The following is a 20,783-nucleotide window of genomic DNA, read 5'->3' on the forward strand; positions in this document are numbered from 1 at the left end:
CTTTGTGGGGCATCAATGATCATGAGGAAGGTGAGGGATCAGCCCAGAACTACACGGCAGGACCTGGTCAATGACCTGAAGAGAGCTGGGACCACAGTCTCAAAGAAAACCATTAGTAACACACTACGCCATCATCGATTAAAATCCTGCAGCGCATGCAAGTCCCCCTGCTCAAGCCAGCGCATGTCCAGGCCCATCTGAAGTTTGCCAATGACCATCTGGATGATCCAGAGGAGGAATGGGAGAAGGTCATGTGGTCTGATGAGACAAAAATAGAGCTTTTTGGTCTAAACTCCACTCGCCGTGTTTGGAGGAAGAAGAAGGATGAGTACAACCCCAAGAACACCATCCCAACCGTGAAGCATGGAGGTGGAAACATCATTCTTTGGGGATGCTTTTCTGCAAAGGGGACAGGACGACTGCACCGTATTGAGGGGAGGATGGATGGGGCCATGTATCGCGAGATCTTGGCCAACAACCTCCTTCCCTCAGTAAGAGCATTGAAGATGGGTCGTGGCTGGGTCTTCCAGCATGACAACGACTCGAAACACACAGCCAGGGCAACTAAGGAGTGGCTCCGTAAGAAGCATCTCAAGGTCCTGGAGTGGCCTAGCCAGTCTCCAGACCTGAACCCAATAGAAAATATTTGGAGGGAGCTGAAAGTCCGTATTGCCCAGCGACAGCCCTGAAACCTGAAGGATCTGGAGAAGGTCTGTATGGAGGAGTGGGCCAAAATCCTTGCTGAAGTGTGTGCAAACCTGGTCAAGACCTACAGGAAACGTATGATCTCTGTAATTGCAAAGAAAGGTTTCTGTACCAAATATTAAGTTCTGCTTTTCTGATGTATCAAATACTTATGTCATGCAATAAAATGCAAATGAATTACTTAAAGATCATACAATGTGATTTTCTGGATTTTTGTTTTAGATTCCGTCTCTCACAGTTGAAGTGTATCTATGATAAAAATGACAGACCTCTACATGCTTTGTAAGTAGGAAAACCTAGAAAATCGGCAGTGTATCAAATACTTGTTCTCCCCACTGTGTGTGTGTGTGTGTGTGTGTATGTGTATATATATATATATATGTGTGTATGTATATGTGTGTGTTAACCAAAAGTGGCTAACAACTTATTTACACCCAACTCTAAATCAACTCCTACCCCCTAGTCACTTGTCTGAGAGGGCAGGTGAAGTTATATTGCTTTTACTATCCAATCCTCTCAGATACCTGAAAGTACGTAGGGGCTAAGGATCCATTTGGGATTGGGCATTAGACTGATAAACCAAACCCCACACCTCGCTCTTTCTCCACAGGACCATGAAGCCCCCCCTCGTAGTGTGGTGTTGGTGGGTCACTCCATGGGGGGAGTGGTGGCCCGAGCCCTCTTCACCCTGCCCCGCTTCAGCCCTCGCCTGGTCAGCCTCATCATCACCCAGGCCTCCCCTCATCAGGCCCCCATTCTGTCCCTCGACACACACTTACTGGGTATGGAGCATGTTTACCTTGATTTGGTTTAAGCAAATTATGTACCTGTTATAAAGTTATTATGAATTATTTATGTATCTCTACTAGGGCCTACAAAGTATAGTAACCTCCAGCACTCTGATCTGTCTGTATTAAACTCTTCTTCTCTCTCCTTCTCTGTGTGTGTAGAGTTCTACGCTGCTGTGAGACAGTGCTGGGTGGATCGGGCAGAGGACCTGCGCAACGTGACACTTCTCTCCGTGGGGGGTGGTTACCGTGACTACCAGGTGCGCTCCGGCCTCACGGCCCTGCCCTGCCCCCAGGACGACCCCAGCAAGCTGTCTCTGGTGGTAAGACTCAACTAAGTCAGTTACTCCTGCATACTCATTTTACAGGTTTTATGTATGTGCATTTATCTTGTTGACGTTTTAGTCAAGTCGAGCCTTGTGAACTGCTATAGGCTCTGTAACTGTTCTATCACAAGCAAAAAAAGTAATCATTTTTAAATGTGCCTCAAAGCAAAATTAGTTAGCCACAGGCCAAATAACAATATAATTTTCATTGATCGGCCAGATACATTTAGGCCTAGATTCAATCTGTAGGGTGGAAGATCTGCGCTATAGCGCGATTTAAATCTAAAGGTAATTTTCCCATGAATGTGGAGGCTGCATTCATGGTAAACGCTGCATATGTCGGCTAATCGGAAATTACCTTTACATTTCAATCACGCTGTAACACGGATCTTCCGCGCCACGCATTGAATCTAGCCCTTAGACAGCCCCAAGTCCTTCAGCCTTGTATACAATTTCAAACTGATAGTGTTAATACACTTTTCTGTTTTTCGTTTATGAAGGCTACAGCTATTCCTAGGACCTGGGTGTCCACGGACCACCTGTCCATTGTTTGGTAAGTAGAGGAATTTGATTTTGCTTGGTTGATGTAATCTAAAGACCTTCGTACGTAAACATGTCATTTGTTTATTGTGTTTGTGTTCCAGGTGCAAAGAGCTGGTTCTGGCCACTGTGCGGGCTTTCTTTGACCTCATTGAACCTGAAATAGGACAGGTAGGTATCACACTGGCTCACTAAACTGGAAACCAGGGCCTCCATGACTGATCTCAAAAACATAGGATAGGGGATGGCAACATTTTGGATGCCATTTGGGCATTTGCTTCCAACTATCCAGTACTTTCACATCAGTGCATATGAAGGAAAGGAGACCGAGAGAAACCCTTTGTAGACTAAATGTACACCAGGATTGTGGCCGTATCCTCTTTTCCAACAAATCCTACAGTGTATAGCTTACTTTCCTAATTGATCTGAGTTTGATACGTGAAAGAATTAGTCTAGAATCTTGTCCAATCCCTATCAAGTCTTAGTGGCTGTGAAGAAAAGGAGGCCCTGTAAGAGAATTGGAACACTGCCTGTCTGTCTATTGAAGTTGGTAAGTATATCGATGTGCCTTTTTACCAGTTTTCAGATGATCCAGAGAGGAGAATGGCTGTCCTGAACCATCACTTTATCAGACACCCTGTGCGTCTGCTGGGTGAGCAGCTAAAGATGCCCATCTCCCTCTCAGGTCAGCGAGTTAAAGTGCTAGGCCATTTCATCATCTGGATGTCTGTCAGCCTGTCCGTCTGTGCCTGGCCTGTGTGTATTTTGGGGTGAGGACTGGACTGTGTGTTTGTGCGTGTGTTTTGTAGTAGCGCTGGACTGTGTGGGACTATATGTCACTTTTTAGGCTGTATGTCACTTACAGTACGTGTGTGACCGTACTCCTCCTCTTCCACACATTCTCCAGGATCTCCTGAAGCGTGGAGTGAGGTGAACACACTCCGTCTGGCATACAGTGCCCCCAAAGTAAGCCATTAAGCTGTATGTCACTTACAGTACATGTGTGTGTGATCGCTCTCCTCCTCTTCCACACATTCTCCAGGATCTCCTGAAGCGTGGAGTGAGGTGAACACACTCCGTCTGGCGTACAGTGCCCCCAAAGTACACCATTACGTCCTGGGCGAGGTCCATTTTGGTCCACAGACCCTTCACTTAGCTCCTATCACTTTGGTCTTCACAGACCTAAAAGGACCGGATAGTTGTAAACAATGCGATGATTGTGCCACCTAGTCTTCCATTGTGTCACCTAGCCTTCCAATAGGCTAAGTTGAGCTTCTGGGGTCGGTTGCTCCAGTTCGGCGTAATAAAATGGGTCTTAAATGCTAGGTTTGGGCGTAGCTACGTCTGACTTTGTGATCAGAATATACACCTGTTGCACCAACCAAAAATAAGACTAGTCATACCTAAGTCCGGGTTAAGCAATGCGCGTTCATGAAATTTGATGCTTCATCATAATGATGGTTGCTAGGCAGCGCACATTACTCGGCTGTTACCATCCTCGTGGCAGTTCCAAACTTTGCGATGCATGTTTTCTTAACCACAACTGGATGGATCAGTAAATAATTACTGTGGGAATTAATATCACTGAATGATGGAACTATTAGAATAAAGTAGGCTAATGCCATTGAAGACATGTATGAAATTGTTGCTTCCTGAAACTCCCAAAGTCATCCAACCATTTTAAAGAATTGAAAGCGATAGCCGCGTGTGGTCAACTATAATTTCAGCAACGGTTTGATTGAGACAAGCGTGGGGACTCGTCTTGATGAATCAATCAATGTCAGATTTTAGTTTTCACTAAATCTCTGTTTGGATAGCCTATTTCGTTACAATTATGTTGGGAAAATGTTAGTGAGTGCTCATGATTATAATCTTTAGTCTAGTTTGCTGATCTAGGCTATTCGCACTGATAATAATATTTTGCTAGCATGTTATATGTAGCCTAGTATAACAAGTGGATTGCTTTTCACTCGTTTAGTAGCCATTATCCTGACCAAAAGCCGTAGACTTGTTTGATAATCAGTCAATATGATTTTGTTTCACTGAATCTCTCTGTAGGCTAGTAATATTTGGTTATTTGATCTCTGGCTGGACAAATAAGTGGAGGTGGTAGCTCATCTATTAGTTTGCTGATCTATTACTGATCAGACACATTTAGCTCGCTATAATGTAGCATTAATCAAGTGTATTATTTTGCTATTGACTTGCGCATAGGCAACTCCAAAAAGCCTGCGGAGGTTGTGAAAGTATGAACACGAGACTCGCATACATACTTTTGAAAATGTAGATGACTATTATTTTCTATGGGTATCATGCTGAAGATGGTCCCAATTTAACACCCTACGGTTGCTCCCTACTAGGTGGTGCAATGGGTGGTGTAATGGGTATACTTTGTAGGTTTGGTGTAAAGCACATTTTAGGTAGGATTTAGAGTTGCGACCAACTGGTGCAACCGGCCCCTGGCCCCAGATGGAGCTGGGTCTTGATAGACCATAACATCATTTACAGATCTGTGCCTTCTGAAAATATGACTGAGTTATTATTCCTTTGCTCTGCAGGATGGACAAGCCAAGTATTTCCTGTTTGCCCTCTCCAGTCGCAGGAAAGCCTACAGCCACTTCTACTGTCGCAGCAACAACATGGTGAGACTAAGATGGCAGCTCTGCTGCTTTTAGGGCATTCATACCAGTATACAATATGTGCTCTTGTGATAACACAGTTTATGGATCCCGCTTCTGCCACCATGAGTAAAACTTATCAAATGATGAAGTCCGCAAGTTAAGAACACAGTTTATGAACACACATCTTTTTATGTATAAGGTGAATCTTGCGAGCATAATACTATGTAATTTGTGAGACTACCGAGCCAATGTTTTCAGTCCCCTGATCTCCAACAGGAAATGACTAGCTGGGTTTATGGTTGCACACAGATGAAGGGATCCATGTGGTGAGTACTGGCAATGTCAGACATGCACTCTTTCCCCCTGTTTTGTCTTCTTTATCTCTGCTTCAGCTTTTATTGCTTGCTCTTTCTGACATTTGACAGAATATTATTTTCCTCTTTCTCGCTCTCTATCCATGCTCCTTCTCTTCATCTTTTCTCCTTCCGTCGCTGTCTCTGACTGTACTCTCCTTCCCCCAGTGTGCAGGCAGTGGATCTGTCTTTGGGAACAGAGCTTCTCCCAGCTTACAAGGTAAGCATTCACTTCTCATATTTACACAATCTCAACATATTATGGGTTAGTCAGTTCTTTGAACCACTTTTGCTTCATGTTTTTTGTGTTGATGTACTGTCTGTATGTCTGCTTTTTCTCTGTTTTTGATTTGTTTCTTGTTTTTTATTAATTGTAATTTTTTCTGTAAAGTGTGTTGAGTCTTGTGAAATGCACTTCAAATATATTGTGACTTGACTTTACACTGCACTCAGTGTAGACCAAAACAAAATAAATAATATATAAGTGTAAATAATAAATAAGTATTTCCCTCTCCTCCCAGGTTCTGACTCTGAGGCTCAGAGTGCTGTCCTCTGTCTCTCACCTCGTTGTGGCTGCCTCTAACCTCAACGGTAGACAGGTACATTGTGTGCACCCATTTAACCCAAAGCAATGTTTCATTCCTAAATACCACTTTCAATTTTGTTAGCACTTTATATATATTCACTGCTCAAAAAAATAAAGGGAACACTTAAACAACACATCCTAGATCTGAATGAATGAAATAATCTTATTAAATACTTTTTTCTTTACATAGTTGAATGTGCTGACAACAAAATCACACAAAAATTATCAATGGAAATCAAATGTATCAACCCATGGAGGTTTGGATTTGGAGTCACACTCAAAATTAAAGTGGAAAACCACACTACAGGCTGATCCAACTTTTATGTAATGTCCTTAAAACAAGTCAAAATTAGGCTCAGTAGTGTGTTTGGCCTCCACGTGCCTGTATGACCTCCCTACAACGCCTGGGCATGCTCCTGATGAGGTGGCGGATGGTCTCCTGAGGGATCTCCTCCCAGACCTGGACTAAAGCATCCACCAACTCCTGGACAGTCTGTGGTGCAACGTGGCGTTGGTGGATGGAGCGAGACATGATGTCCCAGATGTGCTCAATTGGATTCAGGTCTGGGGAACGGGCGGGCCAGTCCATAGCATCAATGCCTTCCTCTTGCAGGAACTGCTGACACACTCCAGCCACATGAGGTCTAGCATTGTCTTGCATTAGGAGGAACCCAGGGCCAACCGCACCAGCATATGGTCTCACAAGGGGTCTGAGGATCTCATCTCGGTACCTAATGGCAGTCAGGCTACCTCTGGCGAGCACATGGAGGGCTGTGCGGCCCCCCAAAGAAATGCCACCCCACACCATGACTGACCCACCGCCAAACCGGTCATGCTGGAGGATGTTGCAGGCAGCAGAACGTTCTCCACGGCGTCTCCAGATTCTGTCACGTCTGTCACATGTGCTCAGTGTGAACCTGCTTTCATCTGTGAAGAGCACAAGGGCGCCAGTGGCGAATTTGCCAATCTTGGTGTTCTCTGGCAAATGCCAAACGTCCTGCACGGTGTTGGGCTGTAAGCACAACCCCCACCTGTGGACGTCGGGCCCTCATACCGCCCTCATGGAGTCTGTTTCTGACCGTTTGAGCAGACACATGCACATTTGTGGCCTGCTGGAGGTCATTTTGCAGGGCTCTGGCAGTGCTCCTCCTGCTCCTCCTTGCACAAAGGCGGAGGTAGCGGTCCTGCTGCTGGGTTGTTGCCCTCCTACGGCCTCCTCCACGTCTCCTGATGTACTGGCCTGTCTCCTGGTAGCGCCTCCATGCTCTGGACACTACGCTGACAGACACAGCAAACCTTCTTGCCACAGCTCGCATTGATGTGCCATCCTGGATGAGCTGCACTACCTGAGCCACTTGTGTGGGTTGTAGACTCTGTCTCATGCTACCACTAGAGTGAAAGCACCACCAGCATTCAAAATTGACCAAAACATCAGCCAGGAAGCATAGGAACTGAGAAGTGGTCTGTGGTCACCACCTGCAGAACCATTCCTTTATTGGGGGTGTCTTGGTAATTGCCTATAATTTCCACCTGTTGTCTATTCCATTTGCACAACAGCATGTGAAATGTATTGTCAATCAGTGTTGCTTCCTAAGTGGACAGTTTGATTTCACAGAAGTGTGATTGACTTGGAGTTACATTGTGTTGTTTAAGTGTTCCCTTTATTTTTTTGAGCAGTGTATATATAGTGGGGAGAACAAGTATTTGATACACTGCCGATTTTGCAGGTTTTCCTACTTACAAAGCATGTAGAGGTCTGTAATTTTTATCATAGGTACACTTCAACTGTGAGATACGGAATCTAAAACAAAAATCCAGAAAATCACATTGTATGATTTTTAAGTAATTAATTTGCATTTTATTGCATGACATAAGTATTTGATACATCAGAAAAGCAGAACCTAATATTTGGTTCAGAAACCTTTGTTTGCAATTACAGAGATCATACGTTTCCTGTAGGTCTTGACCAGGTTTGCACACACTGCAGCAGGGATTTTGGCCCACTCCTCCGTACAGACCTTCTCCAGATCCTTCAGGTTTCGGGGCTGTCGCTGGGTAATACGGACTTTCAGCTCCCTCCAAAGATTTTCTATTGGGTTCAGGTCTGGAGACTGGCTAGGCCACTCCAGGACCTTGAGATGCTTCTTACGGAGCCACTCCTTAGTTGCCCTGGCTGTGTGTTTCGAGTCGTTGTCATGCTTGAAGACCCAGCCACGACCCATCTTCAATGCTCTTACTGAGGGAAGGAGGTTAATGGCCAAGATCTCACGATACATGGCCCCATCCATCCTCCCCTCAATACGGTGCAGTCGTCCTGTCCTCTTTGCAGAAAAGCATCCCCAAAGAATGATGTTTCCACCTCCATGCTTCACGGTTGGGATGGTGTTCTTGGGGTTGTACTCATCCTTCTTCTTCCTCCAAACACGGCGAGTGGAGTTTAGACCAAAAAACTATATTTTTGTCTGATCAGACCACATGACCTTCTCCCATTCCTCCTCTGGATCATCCAGATGGTCATTGGCAAACTTCAGACGGGCCTGGACATGCACTGGCTTGAGCAGGGGGACCTTGCGTGCGCTGCAGGATTTTAATCCATGACGGCGTAGTGTGTTACTAATGGTTGTCTTTGAGACTGTGGTCCCAGCTCTCTTCAGGTCATTGACCAGGTCCTGCCGTGTAGTTCTGAGCTGATCCCTCACCTTCCTCATGATCATTGATGCCCCACAAGGTGAGATCTTGCATGGAGCCCCAGACCGAGGGTGATTGACCGTCATCTTGAACTTCTTCCATTTTCTAATAATTGCGCCAACAGTTGTTGCCTTCTCACCAAGCTGCTTGCCTATTGTCCTGTAGCCCATCCCAGCCTTGTGCAGGTCTACAATTGTATCCCTGATGTCCTTACACAGCTCTCTGGTCTTGGCCATTGTGGAGAGGTTGGAGTCTGTTTGATTGAGTGTGTGGACAAGTGTCTTTTATACAGGTAACGAGTTCAAACAGGTGCAGTTAATAGAGGTAATGAGTGGAGAACAGGAGGGCTTCTTAAAGAAAAACTAACAGGTCTGTGAGAGTCGGAATTCTTACTGGTTGGTAGGTGATCAAATACTTATGTCATGCAATAAAATGCAAATTAATTACTTAAAAATCATACAATGTGATTTTCTGGATTTTTGTTTTAGATTCCATCTCTCACAGTTGAAGTGTACCTATGATAAAAATTACAGACCTCTACATGCTTTGTAAGTAGGAAAACCTGCAAAATCGGCAGTGTATCAAATACTTGTTCTCCCCACTGTATACTGTGTGTGTTTATATAGAGATTTTTCTCAATGGTAGCGCCATCCATATGCATAGCACTGGTTAACAAATGGGAAGAGAGGTAGAGAAACTCTTGTAGTGCCATTCGTGTGTATCTCTTCTACTCTGTGTCCCACAGTTCACAGTGGAGTGTGAGTGGCAGAGACAGGAGTCTCAGACCATCTCTGTGCAAGTACCACACGTTCTGTCCTTTGGTGAGTCCACCTTTTCTCTAATTCCTCCCTGTAAAAAGTAAGTTTTGCATCTTTATCATCATTCTCTAAGTCTGGTGTGTCGGAAATATGTATTTTGGTCGGTTTATTTAGCAAGAACTAGTTTGTTAAGTGTACTGAATTTGTTGAGGGGTAGTATAGATTTGTATCCATCTGTTGATATTTCTTATTCGGTGGGCAACACTGGCTTCCTATGGTTCAACTCTGTGGGTCCTCTCTTGTTCAGGCATGACTGTTAGTGATGTCACTCTCAACTCCACCGGACTTCTGCACACCATTGAACTGCAGCATTTTCACCAGGTAAGCCTATCTGAATTATATGTTTATATAATAAGGTTGGTCAATTAATTATCCACTACTTGCAGTCAGTACATTCTATCAGGAGCCTGAACAACGACAACAACCTACATACAGTACTGGCAGAACAAGACAAAGATATTTGGTCTTAAAAAAAACGTATGCACTCACTAACTGTAAGTCGCTCTGGATAAGAGTGTCTGCTAAATGACTAAAATGTAAAAATGTAATACTTACTGACCTCTGTATCATCAGGTCTATCAGGCGTTCAGAATCTCAGTCGTAAGCCACTGCAAAGTAACCAAAGCAGGTAAGCAGAGGTCTACAGTTTTGCAGGAGCACATTTTTAGTAACTGATAGGATGCGTGTTTGTTTTTGACAGTAGTGTTTTGGTTGACAGCTGCTCTTAATCACCTCAATAAATTCCATAGTTGTTTTACATTAGGCTCAGTGATGTCATTTTGGTATAGTGTATGATTTTGGTAATGGTTTAAAATGCAAACATACTAGTAATGTTGGATTTAGTGATGTCATTGTCTCTATGTATAGACAGACTGCCCAGTGTCTACAGAATGAAGGTGCCATGGTTTAGGGAGGACTCGGTTACCACGTCCAGGTAAGAGCTTACCCCCTGTCCGTCCATCTATCTGTCTGTCTGTCCATTCCTATGGCATTTGGCTATTTTTATATTTACATTTACATTTACATTTTAGTCATTTAGCAGACGCTCTTATCCAGAGCGACTTACAGTTAGTGAATACATATTTTTTTTATACTGGCCCCCCGTGGGAATCGAACCCACAACCCTGGCGTTGCAAACGCCATGCTCTATCAACTGAGCTACATCCCTGCCGGCCATTCCCTCCCCTACCCTGGACGACGCTGGGCCAATTGTGCGCCGCCCATGAGTCTCCTGGTCGCGGCCGGCAGCGACAGAGCCTGGATTCGAACCAGGATCTCTAGTGGCACAGTTAGCACTGCGATGCAGTGCCTTAGACCACTGCGCCACTCAGGAGTATTTAATATATTTACTGGTAACTCAATGGAAAACGTATTAAACTTAAACTTTTTATTTGGTCTATCCCTCTGCATGTCTCTTCAGTGTTCCCTCGGTAACAGAGATATCGGGCATGCTCCATACAAGTCGTCCTGACAACACCTCTGGTGTCCTGCTGCAGCTCCACACTGCCCCCAACTGCCAGTATAAGGTACTGCCCACAGAATTAGATAGGATACTTTTGTTAATGTGTGTTATCTCTACATGGTATTGCCCATTAGTGTGAGGCATTGGACCCCGATAAAGGCTTCATGCTGAAACAAGTGGTTTTTAAAGCAATTTTTATTGAACTTCCCATTTTCTCAAAAAATTGGCTCAATCTCCCTTTCTCATCCCTCCCAGGTATCTGTGAGAACATCATTTCCCAGAGTGCTGGGACAGGTAAGACCCATACTCTCTACCCTCAGCTCTCAACCTTTCATACAGAGTTACTAGTGTAGTAGTAGTCCAGGGTCATTTAGCTTTGTGTTTAACAGAGGAAAATGTGCTTAATTCAAACACACCAATATTACTAATTGGCTAACTAACAAAGGGCTGGATTCAATCCGTATTTCAATCAAGCTATAACGCGGATCTCCCGCGATACGGATTGAATCCAGCCCTTACTTTCTTCCCTGCTGTCCTTCCAGGTTCTGAGGTTCTGTGGGCCCGTGTTGCCTGTGTACACGGCTGTAGCGCTCCTACTGGCCTGTGGGGGGCAGATGTCCTCTGTGGTGAGGACGGGGCACCCCCTACAGATGAGCCAGGCCGTGGCCAGAGCCCTGCAGCCCCACAAGGTGGACCTACCCGTCTACCTGCTGCATCTGCTGCTCAGGTAGAACTATTATTCATACACAAATGCATGTGCACTCACACACTGTGAAAGACCACTCGTATTACATCAAACCACACAAAGTCCCTCCTTCCTCCATCCCTTTATTTGTATCCAGGTGTAACTGGTTCCGGGATAGTTGGTCCACTCATCTCCCACCCTTAGACGCTCTCCCTGCCACCTCCCCAGATGGTACGACACAGGAGGGGGTGCCCCCAAATGAAGACTGGCCACGCCTCCTGTCCCCCCTGCTGTATGTTTTGGGAGCGGCTGTGGCTTTCTGGGGCAGCGCGCTGCTCCGACTCTCTCTACAGCTGCTCTCGTTGTTATTAGCCCCCCTGCACAGGTAATGCCCCGCCCCCTCATGAATTATATTTTACTAAATTGAATGCAATTGGAATTCGGTGAATCTAGTATGCGTGTGTGTGTGTGTGTGTGTGTGTGTGTGTGTGTGTGTGTGTGTGTGTGTGTGTGTTTAATACATTTAATTGAATTATAATGAGTTTTTTAGCATTTTATTAAGATCCCCATTAGCAGCTGCCAAAGTAACCGCTACTCTTCCTGGGGACCAAAAACAACACATCACAACAAAACGATAATCTACATCAGGGCTATTCAACTATATTCTTACAGGGGCCATATTTGAAAAAGGTTATTTACAGCGGGGCCAGAAATCTTCTACATGGGATTACACTTCCTAAAACCGGTATCAAAAACAATGCACAAACACAATTATAATCTTATAAAGCACATTTATCAAAGTTAAATATTGCTAAAAGTTAATTTGATTTGTTTTAAGATTAGCCTAATTCAGTGCATCAAATTATTTAAATAATAGAACACATTTGTACTTATAACGGGCGGCAGGTAGCTTAGTGGTTAAGAGCGTTGTGCCAGTAACCGAAAGGTCGCTGGTTCTAATCCCCGAGCTGACTAGGTGAAAAATCTGTCGATGTGCCCTTGAGCAAGGCACTTAACCCTAATTGCTCCTGTAAGTCGCTCTGGATAAGAGCGTCTGCTAAATGACTAAAATGTAAAATGTAAATGTATAACACAGTTGACATACATCACATTAATTCATTTCTACTTTCCTGTCCGTTTTACATACAGTGCCTTGACTCTTTCCACATTTTGTTTATACAAAGTGGGATTAAAATTGATTTAATTGTAATTTTTGGTCAACGATCTACACAAAATACTCTAATGTCAAAGTGGAAGAAAAATTCTAACGTTTATAAAACATTGATGAAAAATAAAACCCTAATGTATCTTGATTAGATAAGTATTCACCCCCTGAGACAATACATGTTATAAATCACCTTTGGCAGCGATGACAGCTGTGTTTTTTTGGGGTAAGTCGCTAAGAGCTTTTGCACACCTGGATTGTACAATATTTGCACATTATTCTTTTAAAGATTCTTCAAGCTCTGTCAAGTTGGCTGGTGATCATTGCTAGAAACCCATTTTCAAGTCTTGCCATAGATTTAAGCTGATTTAAGTCAACTAACTAGGCCACTCAGGAACATTCAGCGTCGTCTTGGTAAGCAACTCCAGTGTAGATTTGGCCTTGTGTTTTAGGTTATTTGCCTGCTGACAGGTGAATTAATCTCCTAGTGTCTGATTGAAAGCAGACTGAACCAGGTTTTCCTCTAGGATTTTGCCTGCGTTTAGCTTTCTTGCGTTTCTTTTTATGCTAAAACAAACTCCCTAGTCCTTGCCGATGACAAGCATACCCATAACATGATGCAGCCACCTCCATGCTTGAAAAAGTGGTACTCAGTGATGTGTTGTATTGGATTTGCCCCAAACATATTGCTTTGTATTTAGGACAAAACGTTAATTTCTTTGGCAAATTTTTTGCATTATTACCTAAGTGCCTTGTTGCCAACAGGATGCATGTTTTGGAATATTTTTATTCTGTACAGGCTTCCTTCTTTTCACTGTAATTTAGGTTAGCATTGTGAAGTAACTACAATGTTATTGATCATCCTCAGTTTTCTCATATCACAACCATTAAACTCTATAACTCTTTTAAAATCACCATCGGCCTCATGGTGAAATCCCTGAGCAGTTTCCTTCCTCTCTGGCAACTGAGTTAGTTAGGACGCCTGTATCTTTGTAGGGACTGGGTGTAGTGATACATCATCCGAAGCCTAATTAATAACTTCACCATGCTCAAAGACATATTCAGCGTCTGCTTTTTTTTATTTTTACACGTCTACCAATCTGTGCCCTAATTTGCGAGGCATTGAAAAACCTCCCTGGTCCTTGTGGTTGAATCTGTGCTTGAAATTCACTACTCGATTGAGAGACCTTATAGATACAGTGCATTCGGAAAGTATTCAGACCCCTTAACTTTTTCCACATTTTGTTACGTTACAGCCTTATTATAAAATAGGTTTAACAAATATTTAAAAAACATATAATGACAAAGCCAAAACAGTTATTTTTGTGTAATTTTTGCAAATTGATTACAAATTAAAAACTGATACTTTATTTACATAAGTATTCAGACCCTTTGTTATGAGACTTGAAATTGAGCTCAGGTGCATCCTGTTTCCATTGATCATCCTTGAGATATTTCTACAACTTGATTAGAGTCCACCTGTGTAAATTCAATTGATTGGACATGATTTGGAAAGGCACACACCTGTCTATATAAGATCCCACAGTTGACAGTGCATGTCAGGGCAAAAGCCATGAGGTCGAAGGAATTGTCCGTAGAGCTCCGAGACAGGATTGTGTCGAGGCACAGATCTAGGGAAGAGTACCAAAAAATGTCTGCAGCATTGAAGGTCCCCAAGAACACAGTGGCCTCCATCATTCTTAAATGGAAGAAGTTTGGAACCCCCAAGACTCTTCCTAGAGCTGGCCGCCCGGCCAAACTGAGCTATCGGGGGAGAAGGGCCTTGGTCAGGGAGGTGACCAAGAAACAGATGGTCACTCTGACAGAGCTCAAGAGTTCCTCTGTGGAGATGGTTGTCCTTCTGGAAGGTTCTCCCATCTCTGCAGCACTCCACCAATCATTCCTTTATGGTAGAGTGGCCAGACGGAAGCCACTCCTCAGAAAAAGGCACATGACAGCCCGCTTGGAGATTGCCAAAAGGCACCCAAAGACTCTCAGACCATAAGAAACAAGATTCTCTGGTCTGATGAAACCAAGATTGAACTCTTTGGCCTGAATGCCAAGCGTCACATCTGGAGGAAACCTGGCACCATCCCTACGGTGAAGCATGGTGGTGGCAGCATCATGCTGTGGGGATGTTTTTCAATGGCAGGGAGACTAGTCAGGATCGAGGGAAAGATGAACGGAGCAAAGTACAAAGATCCTTGATGAAAACCTGCAACAGAGCGCTCAGAACCTCAGACTGGGGCGAAGGTTCACCTTCCAACAGGACAATGACCCTAAGTGCACAGCCAAGACAACGCAGGAGTGGCTTCAGGACAAGTCTCTGAATGTCCTTGAATGGCCCAGCCAGAGCCCAGACTTGAACCCGATCGAACATCTCTGGAGAGACCTGAAAATAGCTGTGCAGCGACGCTCCCCATCCAACCTGACAGAGCTTGAGAGGATCTGCAGAGAAGAATGGAAGAAACTCCCCAAATACAGGTGTGCAAAGCTTGTAGCGTCATACCCAAGAAGACTCAAGGCTGTAATCGCTGCCAAAGGTGCTTCAACAAAGTACTGAGTAAAGGGTCTTGAAAACTTATGTGATATTTCCGTTTTTAATTTGTAATGAATTTGCAAACGTTTCTAAAAATCTGTTTTTGCTTTGTGATGGGGTAAAACAATTTAATCAATTTTAGAATAAGGCTGTAACGTAAAGTCAAGGGGTCTGAATACTTTACAAATGCACTGTGTGTTGGCTTTCTTGTGGCGGCAATTGCGGAAAAAAGCAACTACAGTATCTCCTCCCTAAGCTCACATAAGCTGCTCTCTTGAGAGCATTATTACCCATGCTTAGCCACCAAACCCTTTGTAAAAGTAGACTACGAAACAAGCAATGTTGCAGGCTAGATGTTGATCGGATAAAGTTTGATAGCCATAACTGAGTCCATGGTGTTTCTTAAGTCCCCACTGAGTTAAGCGCAAAGCACGCTCTGGTGTATCAGGCAGTGTAGGGATCTCATCTGCTATGAAAGCGACAATAGGCAGGCAGACAGACCCTGTACCCCTGTTAGCAGCTCTGATTGGCTGTAACTGGTATGATGGGTGATATTGATTGACAGCACTTAATGGACAGGACTACAGCAAACAGATTCTCACATTGGAGAATATTGAACGAGGGATCCTTTTGGCACTAATCTTTTTTTGCTTATTTTTCTTATTCATGTTCAGAATTGATCAAAGGGCCATTCTAAATTGATAAACGGGCCAGTTATGGCGTGCGGGCCACTAGCTGAATAGCCCTGGTCTACATCATAAATAAGGCAAAACATCACACAAGACATTGTGCCCTATACAAATTCACACTGCACCACCATTACAAATGTACAATTTTACACACACACACACACACACACACACACAATAATATTGTATTGTTGTTTGTGTGTGTCTTCACAGTCCGCGTTGTGCCGCGAGGTGTTATCTGTTTTTTAAATCTGATTTTACTGCTAGTTTGGGTTACCTGAAGTGGAGTCATTGCTCTATGTAGTACTGTGCGTTTCCCAGCCTCTGTTCTGTCCTTAGAAACTGTGAAGAGCCTCCAGGTTGCATGTTTTGTCGGCTATGTATTGGTGTCTGAGCTGTATGTTAGCAGTTTGAACAGACAGTTCAGTGCTTTCTCTCACAAAGACGAGTAGTGATGCAGTCAATCTCTACTTTCGACCAGGAGAGATTTGACATTAGCCCTCCGTGTAATTTGCCTATGTCCTTCTTTGCAGCACTTGACCATATAACTGGGTAGTAGTCCAGGTGTGATAAAACTACGGTCTTGTAGGACTTGTTTTGTTGATTGTGAAAGCAGAGCAGCGCTTTATCACGGACAGACCTCTCTCCATCTTAGCAACCATTGCATCATTATGTTTTGACTATGTCAGTTTACAATTTAGTGTTAAACCAAGCAGATTAGTCTCCTCAACTTGCTCAATTGCCACATTATTCATTACAAGATTTAGATGAGGTTTAGGGTTTTTAGATATACAGTGGGGGAAAAAAGTATTTAGTCAGCCACCAATTGTGTAAGTTCTCCCACTTTAAAAAGATGAGAGAGGCCTGTAATTTTCATCATAGGTACACGTCAACTATGACAGACAAATTGAGATTTATTTTCTCCAGAAAATCACATTGTAGGATTATTAATGAATTTATTTGCAAATTATGGTGGAAAATAAGTATTTGGTCACCTACAAACAAGCAAGATTTCTGGCTCTCACAGACCTGTAACTTCTTCTTTAAGAGGCTCCTCTGTCCTCCACTCGTTACCTGTATTAATGGCACCTGTTTGAACTTGTTATCAGTATAAAAGACACCTGTCCACAACCTCAAACAGTCACACTCCAAACTCCACTATGGCCAAGACCAAAGAGCTGTCAAAGGACACCAGAAACAAAATTGTAGACCTGCACCAGGCTGGGAAGACTGAATCTGCAATAGGTAAGCAGCTTGGTTTGAAGAAAGCAACTGTGGGAGCAATTATTAGGAAATGGAAGACATACAAGACCACTGATAATCTCCCTCGATCTGGGGCTCCACGCAAGATCTCACCCCGTGGGGTCAAAATGATCACAAGAACGGTGAGCAAAAATCCCAGAACCACACGGGGGGACCTAGTGAATGACCTGCAGAGAGCTGGGACCAAAGTAACAAAGCCTACCATCAGTAACACACTACGCCGCCAGGGACTCAAATCCTGCAGTGCCAGACGTGTCCCCCTGCTTAAGCCAGTACATGTCCAGGCCCGTCTGAAGTTTGCTAGAGTGCATTTGGATGATCCAGAAGAGGATTGGGAGAATGTCATATGGTCAGATGAAACCAAAATATAACTTTTTGGTAAAAACTCAACTCGTCGTGTTTGGAGGACAAAGAATGCTGAGTTGCATCCAAAGAACACCATACCTACTGTGAAGCATGGGGGTGGAAACATCATGCTTTGGGGCTGTTTTTCTGCAAAGGGACCAGGACGACTGATCCGTGGAAAGGAAAGAATGAATGGGGCCATGTATTGTGAGATTTTGAGTGAAAACCTCCTTCCATCAGCAAGGGCATTGAAGATGAAACGTGGCTGGGTCTTTCAGCATGACAATGATCCCAAACACACCGCCCGGGCAACGAAGGAGTGGCTTCGTAAGAAGCATTTCAAGGTCCTGGAGTGGCCTAGCCAGTCTCCAGATCTCAACCCCATAGAAAATCTTTGGAGGGAGTTGAAAGTCCGTGTTGCCCAGCGACAGCCCCAAAACATCACTGCTCTAGAGGAGATCTGCATGGAGGAATTGGCCAAAATACCAGCAACAGTGTGTGAAAACCTTGTGAAGACATACATAAAACGTTTGACCTGTGTCATTGCCAACAAAGGGTATATAACAAAGTATTGAGAAACTTTTGTTATTGACCAAATACTTGTTTTCCACCATAATTTGCAAATAAATTCATTAAAAATCCTACAATGTGATTTTCTGGATTTTTTTTCTCATTTTGTCTGTCATAGTTGACGTGTACCTATGATGAAAATTACAGGCCTCTCTCATATTTTTAAGTGGGAGAACTTGCACAATTGGTGGCTGACTAAATACTTTTTTCCCCCACTGTATTTAGGACTAGCTTATTGCTAGCCACCCATTCTAAAACTGACTGCAGCTCTTTAATGGTTGCAGTGATTTCACTTGCTGTGGTAGCTGATGTGTATAATGTCGAGTCATAAGCGTACATAGACACACAGGCTTTACTCATTGCTAGTGGCAAGTCATTAGTAAAAATTGAAAACAGTAAAGGACCAAGACTGCTGCCTTGAGGTATACCACACTCTACCTGGTTTACGTTAGAGGCTTCCATTAAATAAAACCCTCTGTGTTCTGTTAGATAGGGAACTGTCAATCCATGATATAGCAGAGGATGTAAAGCCATAACACATACGTTTTTTTCAGCAGCAGATTATGATCGATAATGTCAAAGCTGCACTGAAGTGTAACGAAACAGCTCCCAAAATCTTATTATTATAAAAAAATTTCAGCCAATCATCAGTAATTTGTGTCAGTGCCGTACTTGTTGAGTGCCTTTCCCTATAAGCGTGCTGAAAGTCTGTTGTTAATTTGTTTGCTGTGAAATAGCATTCATGCCTAAATTTGCTAATCTTGCCAATGTAAAGTCATTAAAGTAGTGGGCAATATCAGAGGGTTTAGTGATGAATAAGCCTTCTGCTTCAATGAAGGATGGAGTTGAGTATGCCTTTTTTGTCAAAAATGTAATTGAAGGTACTCCAAAGGTTTTTACCATTATCCTTTATATCATTCATCTTTGTTTTGTAGTACAGTTTATTATTTTTGTTTAGTTTCGTCACATGACTTCTCAATTCACAGTACGTTTGCCCATCGGCTGTGCAGCCAGACTTATTTGCAGTTCCTTTTGCCTCGACCCTCTCAACCATAGTTTTTCAATTCCTCCTCAATCCACAGGGATGTAGCAGTTTTTTTAATAGTCAGTTATTATTATAATTTTTATTTATTTTTGTATTTTACCCCCTTTTTCGATCTTGTCTCATCGCTGCAACTCCCCAACGGGCTCGGGAGAGACAAAGGTAAAGTCATGCGTCCTCCGAAACATGACCCGCCTAACCGCGCTCCTTAACACCCGGAAGCCAGCCGCACAAATGTGCCCGCAGGCACCCAACCCGCCACAAGGAGTCACTAGAGCGCGATGAGCCAAGTAAAGCCCCTCCAGCCAAACCCTCCCCTAACCCGGACAATGCTGGGCCAATTGTGTGCCGTCCTATGGGACTCCCGGCCACGGCTGGTGTGGCACAGCCCTGGAATGAACCCTGGTCTGTAGTAACGCCTCTAGCACTGCCTTAGACCGCTGCGCCACTCGGGAGGCCCAACAGTCAGTTTCTAAATGGGTGCATGCTTATCAGAAACTGGAAGAAGCACTTTCATAAATGCGTCAAGTGCGGCGTCTGGTTGCTCCTCATAACAGACCAGCAAATATTCTTTACATCATTTGGTCCTCTGTAGCTCAGCTGGTAGAGCACGGCGCTTGTAACGCCAAGGTAGTGGGTTCGATCCCCTGGACCACCCATACACAAAAATGTATGCACGCATGACTGTAAGTCGCTTTGGATAAAAGCGTCTGCTAAATGGCATATTATTATTACTATTATTATATCTTCAACATGGGAATCTATACAAAACCTCTTGTACAGTGGCTTGCAAAAGTATTCACCCCCCTTGGCATTTTTCCTATTTTGTTGCCTTACAACCTGGAATTAAAATGGATTTTTGTGGGGTTTGTATCATTTGATTTACACAACATGCCTGCCACTTGCAAGATGCAAAATATTTTTTATTGTGAATCAAACAAGAAATAAGACAAAAAAAACTGAACTTGAGCGTGCATAACTACCCCCCCGAAACATTTAAATGTTTCCCGTTAAACCACTCGAGTGTTGCTTTAGCAGTATGCTTAGGGTGATTGTCCTGCTGGAAGGTGAACCTCTGTCCCAGTCTCAAATCTCTGGAAGACTGAAACAGGTTTCCCTGAAGAATTTCCCTGTATTTACTGCCATCCATCATTCCTTCAATTCTGACCAGTTTCCCAGTGTCTGCCGATGGAAAAACATCCCCACAGCATGATGCTGCCACCACCATGCTTCACTATAGGGATGGTGATGAGAGGTGTTGGGTTTGCGGCAGACATAGCGTTTTCCTTGATTGCCAAAAAGCTCAATTTTAGTCTCATCTGACCAGAGTACCTTCTTCCATATGTTTGTGGAGCCTCCCACATGCCTTTTGGCGAACACCAAACGTGTTTTCTTATTTTTTTTCTTTAAGCAATGGCTTTTTTCTGGCCACTCTTCCGTAAAGCCCAGCTCTGTGGAGTGTACGGCATAAAGTGGTCCTATGTACAGATACTCCAATCTCTACTGTGGAACTTTGCAGCTCCTTCAGGGTTATCTTTGGTGTCTTTGTTGCCTATGAATAATGCCCTCCTTGCCTGGTCCGTGAGTTTTGGTGGGCG

The 20,783-nt window shown here is 43.8% G+C and overlaps 1 protein-coding gene across 1 annotated transcript in view; it reads left to right on the forward strand.

Annotated features, from left to right (window-relative positions):
- Nucleotides 1–20,783, forward strand: part of pgap1 (post-GPI attachment to proteins inositol deacylase 1) — a gene marked incomplete at both ends in the record, with an annotated part of 42,825 nt that overhangs the window by 18,209 nt on the left and 3,833 nt on the right. Inside the window, 18 exons of the mRNA XM_084161499.1 lie at nt 1,316–1,487; nt 1,656–1,816; nt 2,320–2,372; nt 2,464–2,530; nt 2,939–3,044; nt 3,267–3,325; nt 4,918–5,001; nt 5,239–5,306; nt 5,502–5,553; nt 5,855–5,932; nt 9,353–9,428; nt 9,673–9,746; nt 9,999–10,053; nt 10,293–10,359; nt 10,846–10,951; nt 11,143–11,181; nt 11,430–11,614; nt 11,730–11,957. Coding sequence (XP_084017625.1) covers nt 1,316–1,487; nt 1,656–1,816; nt 2,320–2,372; nt 2,464–2,530; nt 2,939–3,044; nt 3,267–3,325; nt 4,918–5,001; nt 5,239–5,306; nt 5,502–5,553; nt 5,855–5,932; nt 9,353–9,428; nt 9,673–9,746; nt 9,999–10,053; nt 10,293–10,359; nt 10,846–10,951; nt 11,143–11,181; nt 11,430–11,614; nt 11,730–11,957 — 1,730 coding nt within the window. The remainder of the gene's footprint in view (nt 1–1,315; nt 1,488–1,655; nt 1,817–2,319; nt 2,373–2,463; nt 2,531–2,938; nt 3,045–3,266; nt 3,326–4,917; nt 5,002–5,238; nt 5,307–5,501; nt 5,554–5,854; nt 5,933–9,352; nt 9,429–9,672; nt 9,747–9,998; nt 10,054–10,292; nt 10,360–10,845; nt 10,952–11,142; nt 11,182–11,429; nt 11,615–11,729; nt 11,958–20,783) is intronic.

The sequence above is a fragment of the Coregonus lavaretus genome (assembly GCF_964263955.1).
Source record: "Coregonus lavaretus genome assembly, chromosome: 5".
Lineage (NCBI taxonomy): Eukaryota > Metazoa > Chordata > Actinopteri > Salmoniformes > Salmonidae > Coregonus > Coregonus lavaretus.